This window comes from Chaetura pelagica, unplaced genomic scaffold (assembly GCF_000747805.2).
Source record: "Chaetura pelagica isolate M959 unplaced genomic scaffold, ChaPel_1.0 scaffold115, whole genome shotgun sequence".
NCBI classification, from domain to species: Eukaryota; Metazoa; Chordata; class Aves; order Apodiformes; family Apodidae; genus Chaetura; species Chaetura pelagica.
In genome coordinates, this window is record NW_009953761.1 from 755,129 (window position 1) to 775,362 (window position 20,234).

Consider the following 20,234-nt stretch of genomic DNA (forward strand, 5'->3'; position numbering starts at 1 on the left):
ACACGTGTTCAGTCAATAATGCAGAGCATTGTGTGGTACAAATTAAAACAACGCTTTTATTGATCTGAGTATACATAAAACATGGGTAACATCAGAAAAAGATGAATCTATTCCTTGATGTACCTAATAGACAGACATTGCATTTTTTTTTTCAGTAATCACCTAGGGGGCACTGTCATCTTCCCAATGACCTATGTATCAAACAGCCTTTGCTTTACAGGTTCTTCACTGTGTTGGCTTGTTCCCCTGGAGTTTAAGGATGTGATAAGCACCACTGTGGCTGTCCTACAATCTGATCCCAAAAGAAGCATCATGTCTGCTCCAGCCAAACAATGTGCAAGGGGCTGTGTACCTTTCCAGCCTTCCAGATGAAAGCCTGACAGATCCCAGCGGAAGTGAGGGTATTACCCTGGTTCTACTGGGATATAAACCCACAAAGTTATGTGTTCCTCTTGGACAACTTTTCCTTCAAAGTTGCCAAGGCTTGGAAAAGCCACAAAATGAGAGAAACCCACAAACCCAATAAAAAGTAAGATGAGAATTCAAGATTTCTAATAAAGATAAATCTAATGCAAGTTTATTCTATAAACATTTTTTTCCTGTCAAAAGACGTAACACTTACAGAAATGCACGAGAAATATTCCTTGGAAAAAAAAAATGAAGCTACAGAAAATTACAAAGCATCATCTGCTTTAATTTAACTTGATCCTTGCAGAACTCACTGTGTTCAGTCCTGTCTGTAAACCCACCATGGTTCCCTCAGTGCAATCATTCTCATTCTCTCCTGCTTCATGAACACTTTTGTTAATCACTCTTTTCTTCTACTTGGTAGTGTCTGTATTCTGGCTTCAGCTCCCATGTGTTTTTGTGGGTCCCCTTCACGTTGTAGATGCCTATTTCTCTTAAAATTTCTTTCAAGTATATCTGAAAGGAAACAAAAATTCCAATCATACAGGCAGGCCATTACCACAGTTCCTACATGACATCTCATGGTCTACCCAATCACACGAACTGATTTGATACAAACAAGCCAGTGGGCAGCTAGGGTGGCTGATCACCACTGACTTGTACCCCGAGTATCAGCTGGACAGCTGGTCTGAAAATCCACATGCTGGTACGTTTATGACATGACTGTGGAGGAGCAGGGATGCAGGCAGGCTTTCTGCCCCTGGAGCTCACTGCCACCACACACAGTGAGCCCTGTGGGCGGGCACTGTGGCTCTCCAGGGTGGTGGGACACACCCACTGTGCAGGTCTGTACATCACCACTATCTCACATGTCTTCCTCCTGCTGGAATTCCTCCAGCTGAGCTCAAAGGTCTTGTTTTTTTTGTGCTGCTTGGGCTGGGATTATCTTGAAACTCCCTGCCTTATTCAGGCCCCATCAAAGCCCCAAGCTGCTGGTTTTCATGCCATTCTGCAAACCTTTCAGCAATTTATTATGGCCTCGTTTTTAGAGGAGAGCTGAGCAGATGCCAGAGAATTTTCTAACACATTCAAATATTAAGGCTAGAAGAGAAATTAAAGAAAATCAATAAGCAAAGCAATTATACCACTGGTATAACCTTTGACATGAGACAGCTCACTAGGATCACCCTCTGTTACTCTTTGTAATAAACACCAACAATTTGTTTCATTTTTTAAAGAGCCATTGCCTGCTTGTTTGTTTAAATATGAACTGGGACTGACTTGAGTGGATTGCCATGGCAACCACAGGCCACAGTTTAAGAATCCCCACAGTAAATTCATAATTGCTTTAGTTTGAGCAATTTAATCCTCTTTGAGTGTATAGATAGTTACTGGAACCCTTAAATCTTCTGGATCTACAGTTCCATTAAGCACAAATATCAACACACTCTAACTAATTTTAAAAGAGCAAGTACTTGTTGATGTCGTAAGAAAAGAAAGAAAGGGTGATTGCCCAGTCTCTACCTTACACTCTTCCCATTATTGCTAAGCAGAAAAGTTGCGAAATAAAAAGTATATTCTCAGTCAGCAATACCAGTCTCTTTTAGAAAAACTGATCATTACTCTCTCAACAGGTAAACATCCAAAATTTACAAAGCAAAAAGAAAAATCCAGGTCCTACGCTAATGATGATACCTCATTTGGACTCATGTAGCAAAATTATTCTTAAAAACCTGTCTCAAAGCTATGAGGGATGTTTGTCCAACAGGTAGGAAAGATGACTGTAACAGGCTGTGTGTGCAAACTAGTTTCTTGGGGTCTGTTCTCCCAGCCGAGCCGGGAGCAGGGAGTTCATTTTGCACGGTGGGGACGACGCTTCAGTATTCCATAGGTGCACAGTGCAAACCCCAGCAGGTGGCAGCAGGAGATCAACATAGATCTCTGAGCACACCTTTCCATATCTCCTCTACTGCAGAGATGCTGTCATTATTTGAAAGTCAGGTACTGAAGACACACATACTGACTACAACAGCAAGCAGTGCGCAGAGGTTGTCGTACGGTGACGCTGCTGCGTGGTGCGTTCTTCACAAGGTGGTGAAAGCAGGTGAAGGAGCAATTTCTGCCTGGGTATGTATAGATGTGTGACCTGCACATCCACTGCTTTGTTGGCAATCCTCGTGCACGCACATGAGCTGGCTTTTGGTAGTGTCACTGACAGACACTTCAAAAGACTGCCGAGTGGGCGGAAGAAACAATCTGATTCAAGGCTCACTTCTGTTCTAGACCAGATTCATGAAAATCGGGGAAAAAATATAATTGCACTGAGTCCCATGAAGTACATCCATACACAGTTCCTGGCCTGAGAGACTTGGTCTTCATCTGGGAAGCCAGGTCACAAGGCTTGATGATGCTGCAGGGCTCAGGCAGGAGGACACTGCTACGGCTGCACCATCCACGGCTCCCAGCAGCTCGCTGCTGTTTAGTGGCAGAAACCTTGGGTGACATCTTGCACAAGACAGTTCTCACCTCTCACTACTTGCTCATGCCTCCAAACCATCCCCACAGTTAAAGGTTACACTTGGTTTCAACTAGGTTTCTGACCCTATTTCCCAGGCAGTTCTCCTGCTCTCTGGGCAGAACTTCCAAGAGTTTTGAATCAACAGCATAACAAACTGGAACAAAACCAAGCAATGTGTGTGCCGCAAGTGAGGGCACTTCAAGCTGGGGCCATGAAATGCAGCAACTGAGAATTCACAATGTATTCCTATTTCCCATCCCTGCTGTGGAGGGAAACAAGCAGCAGTGATTTTAGGGAGAGCAGCTGAGGGCATACACACCCAAACAATCACTCTGGATGCAGAAACAATGCTGAACTGCTGGAGCTTTTAGGCACAGATCGGGGATAATCCTGCTGTACTGTACTATACATAGAGCAAGTGCTTTGATGAGTCTAGGGGGTGTTATAATTTCTCCTGCAGGATCAATTCTCCTTCCAGAAGTACCTTCCACCTGGGCCTATGTTCTGCCACACTGGCCTATACATCTTTAAACACTGTATCATGGAAAGAAACCTCCCCACTTCCTGCAGTGATGCCAAATACTGAATTTTAGGGTCTCGTGAGCACTAATCAGGGGCCCACAATTTCTTCTCAGAAAGGGATTCAATATGTTTATATAACACAGAAGCTAAACTGTAGGTAATCTGCACATTTAAGGCATCCTCTGCTCTCTTACACCTTCTCTCATGATTATTTCCATAAAAAGTGAAATATTATAGAATTATGGGACAAGAATTTCTGAGAGAGGAGTCAGCTTCCAAGCTTTGAAAACCCTTCTGAAACTTTGAAGGAAAAAACACCCCAACATTGTATTTATGATAACCATTTAGTAAAACTGAAACTAAAGAAAAAACTGCAAACAATCTACTCCATTTTGTAAAAATACAGTTCATTTTAGACCACTGGTTCCATTCTTCCCAAATATTTGATTGCTCACAGAAAAAGCATGTTATGTTTTTCAGGCATGAAGTCCAAATCTAGAATTACTGCAGTATTTCCAGAAAGTGTTTACATCTGGGTAGGTGGCAACAGATTTGCCTACCACTGCAAATTGCTATTTTTTCATTAAGAGTGAAAACAAATAAACGCAGGTTTCTCAAATGTAACAATTGCTTGCATTCAGAATAGACTTGCATTTAAATGACTGGGAAATAAAAATGGCAGGAATTTCCCGTGTAACATGCAACATATTTTGTAGCAAGTGTTCAATCACTGTGCGTTTTATTTTGTTTCCATTTTTACCCTTTTTACAAGGGCATGTAGAGATAAGACTAGGGGGAATGGTTTCAAATGGAAAGAGGGGAGATTTAGGCTAGATACTAGGAAGAAATTCTGTACTGTGAGACAGTGGCACAGGTTGCCCAGAGAAGCTGTAGGTGTCCCATTCCTGGAAGTGTTCAAATGGCCAGGCTGGATGGAGCTTTCTTTGAGCAACCTGGTCTAGTGGGAGGTATCCCTGCCCATGCAGGAGGGCTGGAACTAGATCTTTAAAGTTCCTTCCAAACCAAAACAGCTATGATTATATTATTTACTATTTCTATTTACCATTACATAAGAAAAATACCCTTATTTATTTGTTACTTCACTCATGAAGATGTTAATTCCCTTAGAGAAATTATTTAAATACTATAAGCTAGTGATGTAAGCACCTAGAACTTCATTTCTACAGGAGCTGAGGAGACTGCTGCAGCAGCAGCCTTTTTTTCCCCATGTCTGAAAATAACCTCAACATTTAGAAACTCAGAGGAGAAATTACATACCCAGACAATCTTAGACACTATGACAGAAACTAAAGCAGTGAACACTCAGCAGAGATTAATTAGCAGCCAACCTCTGTACAGCACGGGGTAAGCATGCCTGCCTATTCACCTGTCGGCATCTTACTTTTTTTTGGTCAGGTTATAGCTGCTCTGCAGAACAATAAAGTCACAGTGGGCAAAAGGAACAGATACTTTCTTTTCAGAAAAAACCCAAAAGCTGCACACCAGAGGTTGAAGTCTGCAGCATCAGGGAAGCTTACACACTGAGCAAACACCTGCTGAGCAGCAGGAACCAAGTGATGGTATTTTTAAATGGATATGAGTGCCATAGCAACTCCCTACAGAAGTTTTAAATGGGAACCCAGATGGGAAATTAGGATAGCTTTAGATCACAGAATGGTCACAGTTGAAAAAGACCTCTAAGATCACTGAGTCCAACTGTCTACCCCAGAGGAAAAAAGAAAAAAAAAAAAAAAAAGGGAAAACCACAACCACAAAAAAAACAACAACCCACAAAAAAACCACCATGCCCACTAGAGCATGCCCTGAAGTGCCACATCTACACATTTCTTGGATACCTTCAGGGATGGTGAGTCCACCACCTCCCTGGGAAGCCTGTTCCAGTGCCCGAACACTCTTCCATTAAAAGAAATTCTTCCTAATACCCAGTCTAAACCTCCCTGCTGCAACTTCAGGCCATTACTGAACTCGGTACTCATGGAGAAGCCTCACCAGGGCTGAGTACAGGGGCACAATCACTTCCCTACTCCTGCTGGCCACACTATTCCTGATGCAGATCAGGATGCTGTTGGCCTTCTTGGCCACCTGGGCACACTGATGGTTCATGTTCATCCAGCACCCCCTGGTCCTTTTCTGCTGGGCAGCCCTCCAGCCACTCTGCCCCAAGCCTGTAGCATTGCCTGGGGTTGTTGCGACCGAAAGACCCAGCACTTGGCCTTACTGAACCTCATGCAATTGGCCTTGGCTTGTTGATCCATGAAGACGAGGGGTGGATGAGCTACTGAAAGATAGTTTTGGATTTATCACCATACTGGCTACACAGTGACCGAAGAAAGGCGTCAGGAAGAGGATTTTTGTAATTTATTTTCTCATGATATCCAGGGCTGAGGAGTGAACATGAAATCCCCTAACTCTTGCACAGAGCTTGAAGCTCAGGCCACACAGCCCACTCACAGGAAAAGGGTTTAATGACTTGATTAATCCCAGGAGTGCTACAAGACTTTCTGCCATCAGTAAAGGGACTCAAATAAGAAACACAGATGCAAAGATATAGCCCAAATAACATGTGTTGTTGAGTCAAACAAGTCTAAAATTTCCCTTTAACATATCTGTATTACTACAATATTTGAAAACGGTTAGATTTGCTGAGGTTGAAGTCCACAGCACAGACCTACTGTGTTACAGGCAGAAAATATACAGGAGCATATGATGACAGTAGATATATATAGACATAAAAAACAATCATAACTGTAATAGAAGAATTCATGTGAAGTATTTTGCTGTGTACATGTAATCTAGTAACTACTCTATGCATCTAATCCTCAGGGCAGTGACTAAGACAAAAATTGGATTTATCTTGCCCAGCTTTTGGTGCTTAATGAAGAAACTCGTGTCAGAAGCACAGCTTTTTCAGGCTCCTCTGAGCTCATCCAGAGAGACAGGTACATGCACATCACAGGAGGAAGAAAACTTCTGTTCTCTCATGGCTTAAGTGGCAGTTGTGGGTGACTATTTCTAGCTGAAGTCATGCTAGACAGGATAAATCTGCACCTACTTACATTTGCAGTGATTGAGATGGTGACTGTCACATCTATCTCTTAAAAAAACCTGACAAACTACTTAAAATTTTCTTGCCACTCTCTATCTTCCTCCTCTTCCTTCTACCTTCTCAGCTCCCACAATCCACACACCTTCTCTGCCACACAGATAAGGAGTTGACTCATTAGATAAATGAACAGAATAGAAGACACAAATACATTATCCAAACAACACTTTCTTCCAAGGTACCATGAACCTACTTGTATTTGAACTGGGTAACATCTTCGTGCACCTTATACAAATCCTCTGATACAGATTCACTGAATTTGAAACATGAAGTGAGCAAAACTAGTAAGCAGCTCCAATTCCCCCTCTTTTACAGAAGAGTATTTTTTTCAGAATTCAGTTCCTTCTTCTGCCTTAGCTCTAACAACTTTTGAAATTGTTCCTCCATTTAGGCTCAAACATAATTAAGTCCCTTTAAATTTTCTGAAAACTGCAGCTGGGCTGAGGATATCAAAGTCAGCAGTAAAAAACATGAAAAGCAACAAAGTTATTCATGTGTTGTTGTCTCCTCCCACTCCTGTCTAGTCTGCTCAAGGAAAGCTGGTACAGGGAAAGAAGGGAAAGAACTGGGAAGTTAAGAGTTCACAGATGAAGGGGCTGGCAGACACTGCAGAATAACAAAACCATCATGTAAGCACACATATTCACGCTTTTCTTGTTTATGTATTATTTATGTAGTAAATAATGCTTAAAAAAATCTCAAATAAATCCCAAATATCAGACCTCTAAACTCTTAGTCTAAACATTAATCTATTTGTAAAGGAAATCAAAGGATTTTGTTTGTGCTGACATGACACCTGAGCTCCTAATATGCATAATGTGTGCATTTAATAGCAGTTCCACAAAACACCATTTTCTAGATCCACAGAAAAAGAGTAACCCCTGTGGCTGATGGTGAAGGAAGGGCTGACCACTCACTTCCACAGCTTTTCTACTGCCAACACTAGCAGTTACTTCAGTGAGGACAGGAGTACCATAGGAGATGTCAGGCCATTACATAATTTGGTTTCTAGTATTAAACAAGAAATAGACTCTTTAGGTTACTTAAACCACCTCTGTCAAGAAAAAGCACAATCACTGCAATGCTTGATATCCTACAGAGTCCCACAATGCTCAACTTAAAACTTGGTGATTTCTGTTTGTTGTAAAATGTATATAGAGAGCTGTTTCAAAGGCATACCCTAGATACAAAACTATTCTCTGGACATGGAAAATATGCACAACAGTAACTACTGAAAACAGTTCTATTACAAGCCTACCAGTACGTACCACTGGCTGTTTGGTTATGTCCACCAGGTCTTTAATGTTGTAATACTGATGTTTCTCAAAGGCTGAAAAAAGCATGTCCAACACTTGTTGTTTATCAGCTCGAGCCCGTTTTCCGTCTTCTTTCTTCTTCCTCTCATATTCAATCTATAAGATACAAAACACATTTTAAAGAGATCCATAAAAAACATAAAAAACCCTCTTCTATTTAATAAAACACTGTTCCATGACTCAGTGCTTTTCATCTGGAAAACGTTCTTTTGTGAACTTAAATGTTATGAACATAAACTAAGCATTTTCAGCTCAGTAAAATAAGCTTTTCAGATACGTATCTCTGCTTTAACCAGTAAAAAATCCCAGAAACAGCCTTCATGATGTGCCCAAACCCGAAGAGAGAATTAATATCAGTACAGGAATCCAAAATAAGATGGTATTTTCACCTCTGTTGATATCAGCTTCTGCAGTATAATAGCAAATATTACACAACCTACAAATTGTCATACTCAGGAAAATCCACAGACCAACATGGCTACATTCACAGCCACCTGCCCAAAGGATGCTCAAAGGATGCTCAAATGGCACCTGGTGAGGTTTCCAGAAAGAGCAACCACTCTGTCAATATAAACCCAGTCTTCACCAAGTGAAGAAATACTTTGAGGATATGGATGGTACCTCTTCAGGAGAAACATGAGGAGCATACACATAGCACACACACTATTTCAGAATGCATATTAAAAGTACTTAACTATTATAATCTGCATTAGGTGACCATGTATTTTTGCAGAAACTTTTACCATCTCCAAAAACACTTCCTGCATTTCCAGTTTCATCATCAGAAGCAAGATTTGCAGAGACCAGCACATTCACTCCAAACAATTCGGTGTAATTATTTAACTCTTTAGCCTCTGCATTAAAAAAAAAAATCTTCAAAACTGCAAACTAGCATCAAGTAAAACAATTTAATCATCTTGGTTGCCATGATCTACAGCAGAACTGCTACACCACAGAAACTAGAGTAGAAACACAAATCTAGGACACTGGCCTTGCTATTAACAAGAGTGTGTCAAAACACCTGCTTTTTCTGAAAGTACAACAGACAATTCAACAGGAACCTCTGTTGACCTTGAAAAGGTTTTAATTTTAAGCTTTGGAAGCCCTGCTCTGGATTCCATTTCTGTTTCTCTACCAGTATAGTCTCACTATGCTGTATAATGGAAGTAGACTGCATCTAGTCATAAACTCATGGAGTAGAACTGCAAAAGCATTGAAAAATATATATGAAAAAGTCTACCCAGATGGCACTCTTCAAAACTACAAACACAAAGGCTGATTTGGAGAACAGGTCTCATGAGGAGAATCTGAGGGAGCTGGGGCTGTTCAGCTTAGGAGAAGAGGAGGCTGAGGGTAGACCTCATGGCTCTCTACAGCTACCTGAAAAGAGGTTGTAGTGAGGTGCGTGTTGGCCTCTTCTCCCTAGTGACCAGTGATAGGAGAAGAGGAGATGGGGTGAAGTTGTGCCAGGGGAGGTTCAGATTGGATATTGGGAAAAATGTCTTCACAGAAAGAATGGTGAGGCACTGGAACAGGCTGTCCAGGGAGGTGGTGGAGGCACTGTCCCTGGAGGTGTTAAAAAAACAGCTGGACATGGTGTTTCAGGAGACGGTTCAGTGGTTAGGGGTGGTAGGGTGGACAGTTGGACTTGAAGGTCTTTTCCAACCTTGATGATTCCATGATTTAAGATAGCAAGCAGCATAGCCAGGGTGTGCTCTGCCTTGCAACTCCACCAACAGATGGCCAGTTCTCTACTGGAAATATTCACACAGTCATACAGATATAAGAGAAGTAGGGAAAATCTCATTCACCTAAAAAGTCTACTATGACCTACAGCACTACCCATATCCCGGCAGGTGAGCAAGGGTTTCTGTATGATGCACTGAAAGAAATGATACCAAGGTGGGAAGTAGGAGGAGACTGGTTCTTTGCTGCATAAAAATGTAGGATGAAATAGGAGATGTATGAGAGCGCTTGTCTCTTCTGCAAGATAAGGAATACACTAAATCGACTGTCTGACTGCCAAGAAGTTCTTCGCACCTTATCTTCATCTGATCTGACACTAGTCAGTTTGCAGCATTAAAAATACACCTGACTTAAATCAGAACATACTAAAATACATGATGAGCATTTTTATTTTTCCTGACAGAGCAACCATCTCTCCAGAAGAATCATCTACTATCACTGCCATGTTCTAACTTAGTGGATGGTATAGGAACTTGCTGCAAGATCATGGGTGCATCCAAAGGATACCTCATCTTAGCATTGAAAAGCACCTATCATAATCAGTATCCCATTATAGTGTTTATTTTGAAAGTTGTGTTTCCATCTACAAGAACAATTTTGGTTTCCATTTTTCAATATTAATTTTATTTGAAAACAGCTTCTTTTCTTTTTAAGCTAGAGAGACTCAAAAGACAAACTCGTTGTCCTGTAAGCAATCAGAATGACAGTGCTTCAAATAAACAAATGAGTAAGACCATCACAAAGTATGGCAGGAGCATCATTGCCTGACATGTACAAAGTTACAGACAGCACTTGTGTTTTCAGAAGAAAATGAGTCAAGAACAGCAACCCGAACATTATTGAAAATAAACTAATCTAGCTGGGGACAATAAATATGTTTTGGTCCTGTATGAAAACTGCACCAGATTTTTTCTCTTTAGTATTTCATAGTCCAACATGGCAATTACCATCCTGTAGGATATATCGTATGTTTCCTTCCAACTTAATAATATTTGAATATATGCACATGTTAACATTTTACAGGAGGAGGAGACGGATTATTCAGCCTTAATTCATTGCCAGAGAAGCCTCCGATACTTTAGAGATCAAATTCAGAAGACAGGAGAGAGAGACAAAGGCATCTCTATTTGCAAAGCCTGACTGAGTTCTGGTTTCCTGTGTACATCTGAGGTCACTTTTCCATGTAAAGACCTATGCATTTGTTTATAAGGTGAGCAACTTTTCTCTGACCCAAAAACACCAGTTGAAAGATGTGATGTGAAAGATAAGAACAGACTGCATTACTCTACCACAGCAGCAGTTATTACGCCTCTTCTTACCAACCCTTCTGCAATTTTCTGCCTCCCCAAACAATAAAAACAAAAATGAAAAAGAAGAGGAAAAGCAGAAACAGAAAAACTCTTCAGCCTTCTCAGGTGGATAGTCAAGTTGTAGTGATGGAAGAAATTCACCTCCTCCTTATCTGGTTTCTGCTTTGTTTTTAAGGAGTAAGACCAAGAGCAAAGCACTGAGGTTATTCCTTTTGTTCATGGCAGAGCTAAGGGAATAATGGGTAAGTAACATGTGCGTAATGGGAAAAGCTATTGGAACTCTCAATACAATCTCTGAGAACAACACCAAAGAATTCATGGTACTGTTTGTACCTCTTCAAAAGACATAGAGCAAAAATGTGCTTAGCTGGCAACTAGCTCCTACACTCTCTACGTGCAGAAAAAAATTTACTCACTTTAAAATTGATGCTTCCTACACAAAGGAACGAAGAAACAATAAGGAAATTCTGAACATTATCTTCATTGATGTTAGGTCTCTGACAGGCCTATTTTATGACTGGGTATAAAATCTTAATTGCACGAGTAACAGTCTCCTGGAAAATACAAAGTTGTATTTTTAATCAAGGCACAACATTTTGTGGATAATAAACTGTAATGCCCAACAGTCGTCTTTCTCTATTATTTTAGTGCCTTGGTACCCTCTCCCAGTAGAAGCTTCTATTTTACATTTTTGGATGAGCTAAAGTAAATCAAGGAGGAGTGCTTGTATACCCTATACAAATGCAATGTGAATATTCTAATATTATTAATTCATTAATGTATAAAACCAACTCGTACAGAAAACTGAGTATCAAACCCGCCTTTTGTTGAAGTTATTTGCAGGTGGCATCCCAGTTGCCCGCATTTTAATTAGCAACACTCCAGCATTTCCCTCCAACTTCAGCAACAGCCCCCACTGTTGTCTAAAAACACAGGGTGCATTGTGAAGTGCTATTTTTTTTTAAAAAGTACTGCTCATAGCAAGTTACAATGCAGCCTTTCATTTTTTTCATTCCTGTTTTCTTTGCAAACAGGATGTTTTATGCTTAAAGTGCTTTTGAAAGTCGTATTTCCAGAATGCACGTACATTGTAAACTAATGAAATTTATTTTAAATGGTGTAGGCTTTTTTAAATTTAAAACGCATTAAAATACTATTTGCTTGCAAGGAAGGACCATTTTAGAACAAGCTGTCAAGTGTAGAAGTCGCAAGTTTATCCCTGCAAGACTTCATACAGAGATCAATTTCTCTTTGTTTACCTTCCCAGCTTGCTGAAAAGGTGCCAGAATTGCCTTCCTGAAGGTACCATTAATACTGAAGCTGATGAATTACACTGCTTCTGTAGACAGCTAATGCCAAGGTGATAAGAGAAGTAAGACTAATTTAATGTTTAATCTGAAGAAGTTAAAAAGCTGTCTTAAATGTTTTTCCATCTCCTGGAGCATCAGTACCAACTTCTACAGGATGGCAAGAGCAGGAAGAGGGGAGACCACAAAGAAGCTTTTGAAGGGGTAACCCAGGACTCCTAGAGACATTTTCTGCCGTGTTACGAAAAAAACCCACAAAGTCACAGAAATATTACAAGTGCAAAAACCTTCACATTGCAGCCTTTTAAAGACTTTTATCATCTATAGATATAAAGAAAATTAAGGTCCCTTTCCCAGAGAAGAAAAGCTAAGTTATAATCCTGGTATATATTTTAACGCAATTGCTTTTTCTTCTAATAAAAATGTGGGTTTAATATACTTTATTGAAAAATAACATCCCCTGTTCTTGTGTTCAAACACGTTATTACTACTTCTCATCCACATGTAATTTCCTTCCATCCTCCTTCCTGTTATATATTCATTTAGGGGGGTACATAGAGCAGCTACTGAAGCTCCATTTTATATTCTATCATACCTTCCTTCAGGAAATTTTACTCCTTCCTTTTTTAGAAGATGCTCAGTCTTTCCTGAGAAACTCCAGAAGATGACCAAATGCATCAGCATGTATGGCAGTCAGTAAATTTTTTTCTTCTTTCTTGTGAAAAGTCCCCAGCAGGGCTGTCATATGATTACAAGCAATACAGCAAGAAAGCAACTGCTGCTTGAAAACACCAGAAAAAATTAACCAATAGGTTAAAAAAGTTCACGGACACCTTCTCCCAGTTGTACATCCCTTCAGCCACTCACCTAAAGCTTAATAAAAGACTTAATGAAGAAAAAGGTGTTTCAGAAAGTAGTTGTTCCTGGGCCTTTAGAATCAAGGCACAGCCAAGAGTGACTCAAGCGTAAGTACATCCTGCTAGATGTTTCCATCACAACACTTTAAAAGCAGAGATGAAAAATAAGCACACTGCCAAAGGATTTCCATTAGCAGGAACAGCTATGTAACCACTAAAAACCATTATAATTTACATACAAGAGTATCATGACTTTTAAAAAGCTTTGTTACGTCCTGGTTATACTCCCCGGATCTCACACAAGACTTCAGTTTCCTCATGACACAGATCCAAAGATTGTCTCTAGGTTGAAGTCATACTGTCATACCCACTAGAATGAGACACTGTATACATCACAACAGCTTATTTCAGAATTAAAGGAGAACAACAGTGGCATCATAAAACAGTATACTCATATAAAATTGTACTTGCATAGCAGGATATACCAGTGTGGCTATTTTGGCTAAATGTCACTCCCTTGACTGAATTAGTTATATCGGTATCATCCTCTATCTATAGATCAGACTTTGAAGAGCAACTACTACTAAACAGTCCCACGAGAGAGAAACAATTATTTTTGGTTAGTGGAAATTCTGCCTGTCAGAATAATGCTTAAGTATCATCCAGTATATTGTCATTTGTTTTATGTAAATAAAATCTTAATAAAAAGTGTAGAAGTTTAAATGACTAACACAGTGACTCATTTTCCATATGACTTAACATTTCTCACATTCAGCAGTAACAGTGATTCTACAGGCATACATACAAATTACTCAAAGAGGATCTTTAAGAAAAAGGACATTATAGTTTGTATGTACATCAACTGATCCGGAACAGCAGCGTGGGTTTAATGTTGACAAAGCTAATGATGCAAATAACACGTACTGTGAAGGTATGAAACTGTGAAAAATTGTCAGCTGTTACTCTTTGCTACTTGTCAGTTCCTGCAAAGGACTGGAAACTAATAATTCTTTTCAAGTCTTTTACCCACCTCCATATGATATTTTATTTGGCTCAAAGGAGTGATTCCACATCTCATAGCACAAAGCCAGAACTGCCTTTTATCCTCAAATCTCAAAACCACATTTAAAAAAAAAAAGACTAGAGGAAGAATGTAATAAAGACACTAGAGGAGGCTTGGGTAAAGGTAGTCTGCCCTCCATAGGGCAACATGAGAGACCTTAGCCCCAAGGGTGATGTTGGTCTTGAGACAGAAACATCCCAACAAGACAAAATCAGGGAGAAAACAGGTAACATGGAACATTTACAAAGACAGTGGCCAAATGTGGGTGAAAAGGCTGCAGGACAGCAGCAGAGAGATTCTGAGGTCCTGAGCCAGATTGTTGGCTAAGAGAATAAGGGAAAATACTGACAGCTACTTACATTATATTGATGATTAGCCACCGGCTTGTAGTTTGTGGTTACAGCTTTTTCCAGCTGCTGTGATAGCCTAACAGGTTTAGAAGATTCTTCTATCTGTAATCTGCAAAAGAAAACAAGAGAATGAATAAAAAGTTTAGACAAGCATACACTCAAAATTAATTCTAAAAATCTGCAAGCGTGAACCAGCCCTTATCAAAGGTCAGCTGCAAACAAATCAGAAGGCAAAACATGCACTCTTCTGAATTAAGTTTTTCCTGCTCAATTTTTGCTGCAGGACACCATGGATTATTACACCACTATATGCTACAGAAGATACTGCAATACTAAAAAAGCAACTGTAAAGGGAAGATACTAAAACTGATGTCTGAAAACAAATTTTATTCCAAAAGCCTGACAGTCAGGTGGAAGAAAAGCCCATGGCCAAATGAACCTAGAATCTCTCAGCTTAGTCAGGTGAGGGCTGAAAAAGCTTTCAATCCACCTCTGCTAACTCCCACAGCACAGCAAAGATCAGACTCCATGACCTTCTCTTAGGTATTTTAATGTAAAAATATAAATTCCTGTGACCTTTCTTCTGGCATTCTTATAGAGTAACACAGCACACATAACGTTTTTTATGAGCACTTTTAAAGACATGAAGGCTGAAATCCACTCAGGTTCAAACCAATGTGCAATCAAGTCTCAAACAGTTAACTGCAGGTGATCGTCAGTCTTTGGGAAGACTCCAAGAAGGTCAGAGGTTGAACATATTTAGTCAAGTCCATCCCTATGTAATGTAATGCTTACGTATCATGGTGTAGAAGGAGTGCTCCATTTACTTCAGGTTTAGCACTCAAGAATTACTACTTGAAATGATAAAGCACGAAACAAAGCTTTAGAAAGATGCAGAACAACAACCCTAAGAGAAAATAGCTTAATAGCACATACAATTAACCCTGAGACAAAACTAGAGTTATCACCAGTGACGTTACTTAGTTTCCAAAGGTGTATCTTACTGTCAGAAGAGTCAATTTTCACTGGACACAGTATAAGACTTACAGCCCAGTAAATGTGCACTGACGTTTGCTTCTTCCCAAAGAAAAATCAGCATGGTGACACGATTGCCAATAAGAACTACATGTTTGCTAATGTAAACCACAAAAGCAGTAAAACAGACAGCACTTTAAAAAACAGTGTTTGAAATCACAGATACATTTTTGTAAAAAAAATAAGATGTACACCCAAAAAGGTAAATTTACATTCAGTATGCTTCCCATTTAACACATGACGAACCTAAATAAATGACCTCTGAGGTAAGCATTAAATTAAATTAAGAAATAAATTCTCTAGTTGTAGCAACTGGAAACAAAGCAAATCATCCTTCATAGCTAGTACTGCTGGACAGGAATTGCTGGGAGACTCAACTCAGACACAGATACAAACTTGCTTCCCCTTGAATCTTCACAGACTAGTCATTTGTGTGATAGCTTTAATTACCCTTAAGTGATGTGTCGCTTTGTATTCTACATTTCTAAATCAGGAGAAAGTACATCAGTGCCTTCTTCTGTCCAAATGTAGCATGTTTGCTTTTAACTCGAAGGGGAATCAATCAGAAGGTAAATAAGAGATGAACACTTTTTATTCCTGATATGGCAAGCCCAAGATTTTATCTCTTGGCCTTCAATCTAATTAAATAATTTTAAGGATTTCAATTATCTGGTTACCAAAGATCTTCTAAACTCAAGTTTCACAAAGAGGCACAGGCTAAAGCTAAATCAATATATTTTCTTCAAATCTGTCTTCTCCATCTCTTCATAGCTTGATTTTTTTCTTTTTACTGTCAATGCCTTTTTTTTTTTTTTGATTTTATCTCTTGGCCTTCAACCTGGTTATTTAGTTTGGCTTTGGGGTTTTTAAAAAATCTTTTCTTGCAGCTCTTTGCCATTTTTCCTCTTTTTTTGACCTGAGGAGTTTTCCAGTCCTCCCTCTCCCCCACTGTAGCTGTTTTTCACCTCACTTCTCCCTCTTTCACACTTCTCCTTTCTGTAACAGACGCAGAGATACATTTCCTCTAAACCTGTCCACTGATATTGCTCCTGCTCATGAGACAGGACCTCCTGGAGATGAACTGGGCATCCTTGTCTCTCCTTTCCCCTTCAGGCCACTGTACCACCCTCTTCTTCACATGGACCAGATTAGATACATGTTTTGCAATGTTGTTCCAGAGTCTCTCATTACAGCTGCAGCACAGCTAAGTGATTAATAAAGTTCATAACAATACTGAAATACATCAGACTGTCTCTTGTTCTTGAGGAATGCTAGGCTTAGAATGATGGCATTTCTCCACTATTAAATCCTCCTTCTATCGGGCTTTATACTTATTACTCTTAACAAGGCAAATTTACAATATCCTCCCTTCAGGAAAACAGCCAAAGAACATTAGTCCTTCAATGATGAAATGCCAGAGCACTGAAAATATGGATTGTACACCTCAAACTGTCCTCAGAAGGAAAAGCTTTAGAATGGTGATGTCAACCCTCCTCCAGCTTCTTAATAAACTGGATATTTAAGTGTGCAAACAATTGATAGCTCTTCAGCCTAAACCTTCTCTTGAACTTCGGAATCCACTCAGTGTTGAAGGTCTCCTCCTGTTCTGGCATTTTAAAATTACAATACAGAAAATTTCACCACCCATTTCAGTGCTGCTTCCATAAATCAACCCTTCTTTGTGTATGAGAACACCAGCAATTAATTTCTTGACATTTTTCACTTGCTATGCAGGATATGCACTTCAGGGTTTTTTTTTATTTGAACTTGCTAATTTCCAAACCAGTAGAAAACCTAATGTGTAGGAGAGCTAATGCACTTCTGAGAGGCCTCCAAATGTTGACTGCAGTGAAGCTACATTTAACATGAAGTTACCCAGCACACAATCTTGCCTGCTTAGGAAATGGGATGAAAGCCTACCAAGTGAAAATGGAAATAGAAAATCCAAGTTGCTTTGTGAAATGACAGATTTCAGAAAGATCTATGCATACCAACTAACAAATATACCTGCTTAAAATGTACATAGTGTCTGAAGGAAATTTCAGAGATATTCCTGTTGTACTTCTAGGTTTTTAGCCAAAGATTTCCAAATTACAACTCACAATTCTCAGATGGTCTTTAGAAAACTGGTTAACAGTACAGTGCTAACTTTCGCCCCCTGTTCCTAGTAGATAAATTGCTGTATTGAGCACTAAAAATACATTATATCCCTGCTATTACTTTTTAATGGAAGCAATTACGGCAGTTGCCACATGCCAATATGGAAATCTAAATGGGAAGCACAGTGACCCAGGAGACAAACCTTTTTATTAATATGCATTTATTCTACACAGCATCTTGCTCTTCTCCCTAATGGCTGTCCTTCTCATTTCTTTTGCTGCAGACTTCAAGATCTCCTCGAGAGTGACAGAGCCTCCTGTTGCCTTCCTTCGGCTGGGCTTCCATGTGGAATATGGTCACACAGTCCTATATGGAGCAACAGCTGCTGCACATCTGAAGTTAACCTCCCCAAATTGCACAAATACAGGTAAAGGGCATGACAAATGTGGCATATACTACAAACCAGCAAATTGTTCACGTGTGGATGAAACACTGAAATCTGCTCAGCGCACTACAAAGGGTAAAGACAAATAGCCTGTAGTAATTTTCTCCTGATGTTTTGTTGGTACAGACTCTATTTTCAGGGAAAACATTATGTTGGTGGAGGTTTTTTTGTTTTTCTTTTTTAGACCATGCCATAATTCCTTCATATCCAGAAAGTATTTTGTCCGGGTGAATATAGTTGCCTTTTACATTTTGCATAGTTGAAAAACAAGTTGATGAAATACATGTTTATATATTTTAGTATTTACACACTCACAAATTTTTAACAAAAGCTATGAATTTGGCATCATATTAGCCTTTTAGACCAATGTTTTAACACATAAAAGATATAATTACCTTAATATGCCTTAAGGTATTACTTAAATTTCTTTAGCAGAATTAAAGAAGCAATATTAAACCAAAACATCATTAAGCATATTATACAGAGTTTTCTCAAGAGTGGATCTGCTGAATCTTAATTGAAACTGTTGGTAGAAATAAAAAAAAAAATCAATAGATATTCTGAGTCACTGATGACACTGCTTTAAAGGAACAGTGGCTTTTTTCCTTGTTATAATTTGCAGGAGTGTGATAGTTAAGAGCCTTAGTTATGACTCAGAACTACAGATAACTCTCCAAGGAGTTGCATTTTCCACTTGACTCTTGTTGAAATAGCTACTGTCATAAATCATGTTAATATCTGGCCTGAAAAAAAAAAAAAAAAAAGAGAATGCAGATTTTTCCCCCAAACCTGCCAATAAATTAGTGACAGAGCAACCACCAGACTCCCCAGCCTGCACACTGTGGTTTTCTCTTCCACCCCCAAAGTCAAATATAGCCTTCTGCCTTGAAATACAGCAAGTAACCAGAATGGCATCAAATTCACCACAGTCATTCCCCAGCAAAATACATTTTATATTGCAACTCTGAATTGTCATTTTGCCTGCAGTTGAATAAGGGTAAAAAACATTTGAACAGGCTGGAAATAATTCTATAGGAGCTGTCAACATGCAGCAGGCTCATAAAAGAAGGCAGTGTGTACGTTCCTAGAAGAAACTCATTGGCTTCTTAAATATATGTATCTTTCAGCAATACAATAAAAAACAAAGATTTTCTGTGATTTATCTTCTGCCACAAATGTTTCAAAGATTAGAAGCAGGTATTAATCAGCAATGCTGCTAGGGCTTGAATTCCTGACATTTCTAACTAAGTTATTGTACAGACTGGACTGAAAAGTTTCCATACCTTTTTGTGCTTGGCTTTACTTGCACAGTAAGTGAGGAGCCAACCTTACTGGTGCAAAAAAAGAAGCTGGTTTGCTTCTTGCTCTGCAATACCATTCAACAGACATGCACTGGAAAAGAGCAGGCCCATTGCCCAAAGCTTTGGAGGGGAAGAAACACAAACTCTGCAGCTCTGCACAATTCTGCAGGTTTTTCTGTTTGGTTGGTTGCTTGCTTTTTTTGTGTCTCCTCACAGAAGTTCCCAGCCTGGTACCATGCGATTGAAAGCCAAGGACTAGTCTTTCTCAGTTCCTTACTCAGTAATTCTGAATTAGACACAGACAGCTGCATTACATGAAGCTTCATGAAACCTGATACAGGCATCAAAGTTAATTCTTTGCTTTGCTATTCTGCCAAGCATCCCACAGAATCACAGGATTGTCACAGTCAAAAAGACCTCTAAGATCACCTAAAACATCTGACCATCCATCCACATGGGGCTCAGAGAGGGGGAAGACAACATAACCCACCCAAACAGAAACCAGCAACAACAAAATCCACAACCACACACCCTACAAAACCAACTACGACACACAACCTACAAAAAAACGACGAGGCCCATTAGAGCATGCCCTGAAGTGCCACATCTACAATTTTCTTGAATACCTCCAGGGATGGTGACTCCACCATCTCCCTGGGAAGCCTGTTACAGTGCCTGACTACCCTTGCAGTAAAGAATTTCTTCTAATATCTACACGAAACCTCCCTGCTGCAACTTCAGGCCATTTCTTCTAGTCCTATTGTAACTCACTTGGGAGAAGAGGCCAACTACCTTTCAGGTAGTTGTAGAGGGCAATGACGTCTCCCCTCAG

The 20,234-nt window shown here is 39.6% G+C and overlaps 1 protein-coding gene across 1 annotated transcript in view; it reads right to left on the reverse strand.

The window, feature by feature from the left end:
- Nucleotides 1-804: 804 nt before the first annotated feature.
- GTF2F2 (general transcription factor IIF, polypeptide 2, 30kDa) overlaps nucleotides 805-20,234 on the reverse strand; it is an 85,857-nt gene continuing 66,427 nt past the window's right edge. The window contains exons 7-9 of the mRNA XM_010000867.1: nucleotides 14,531-14,630; nucleotides 7,841-7,984; nucleotides 805-924 (exon numbers count right to left, since the gene is read on the reverse strand). Of these exons, the coding sequence (XP_009999169.1) occupies nucleotides 805-924; nucleotides 7,841-7,984; nucleotides 14,531-14,630 (364 nt within the window). The remainder of the gene's footprint in view (nucleotides 925-7,840; nucleotides 7,985-14,530; nucleotides 14,631-20,234) is intronic.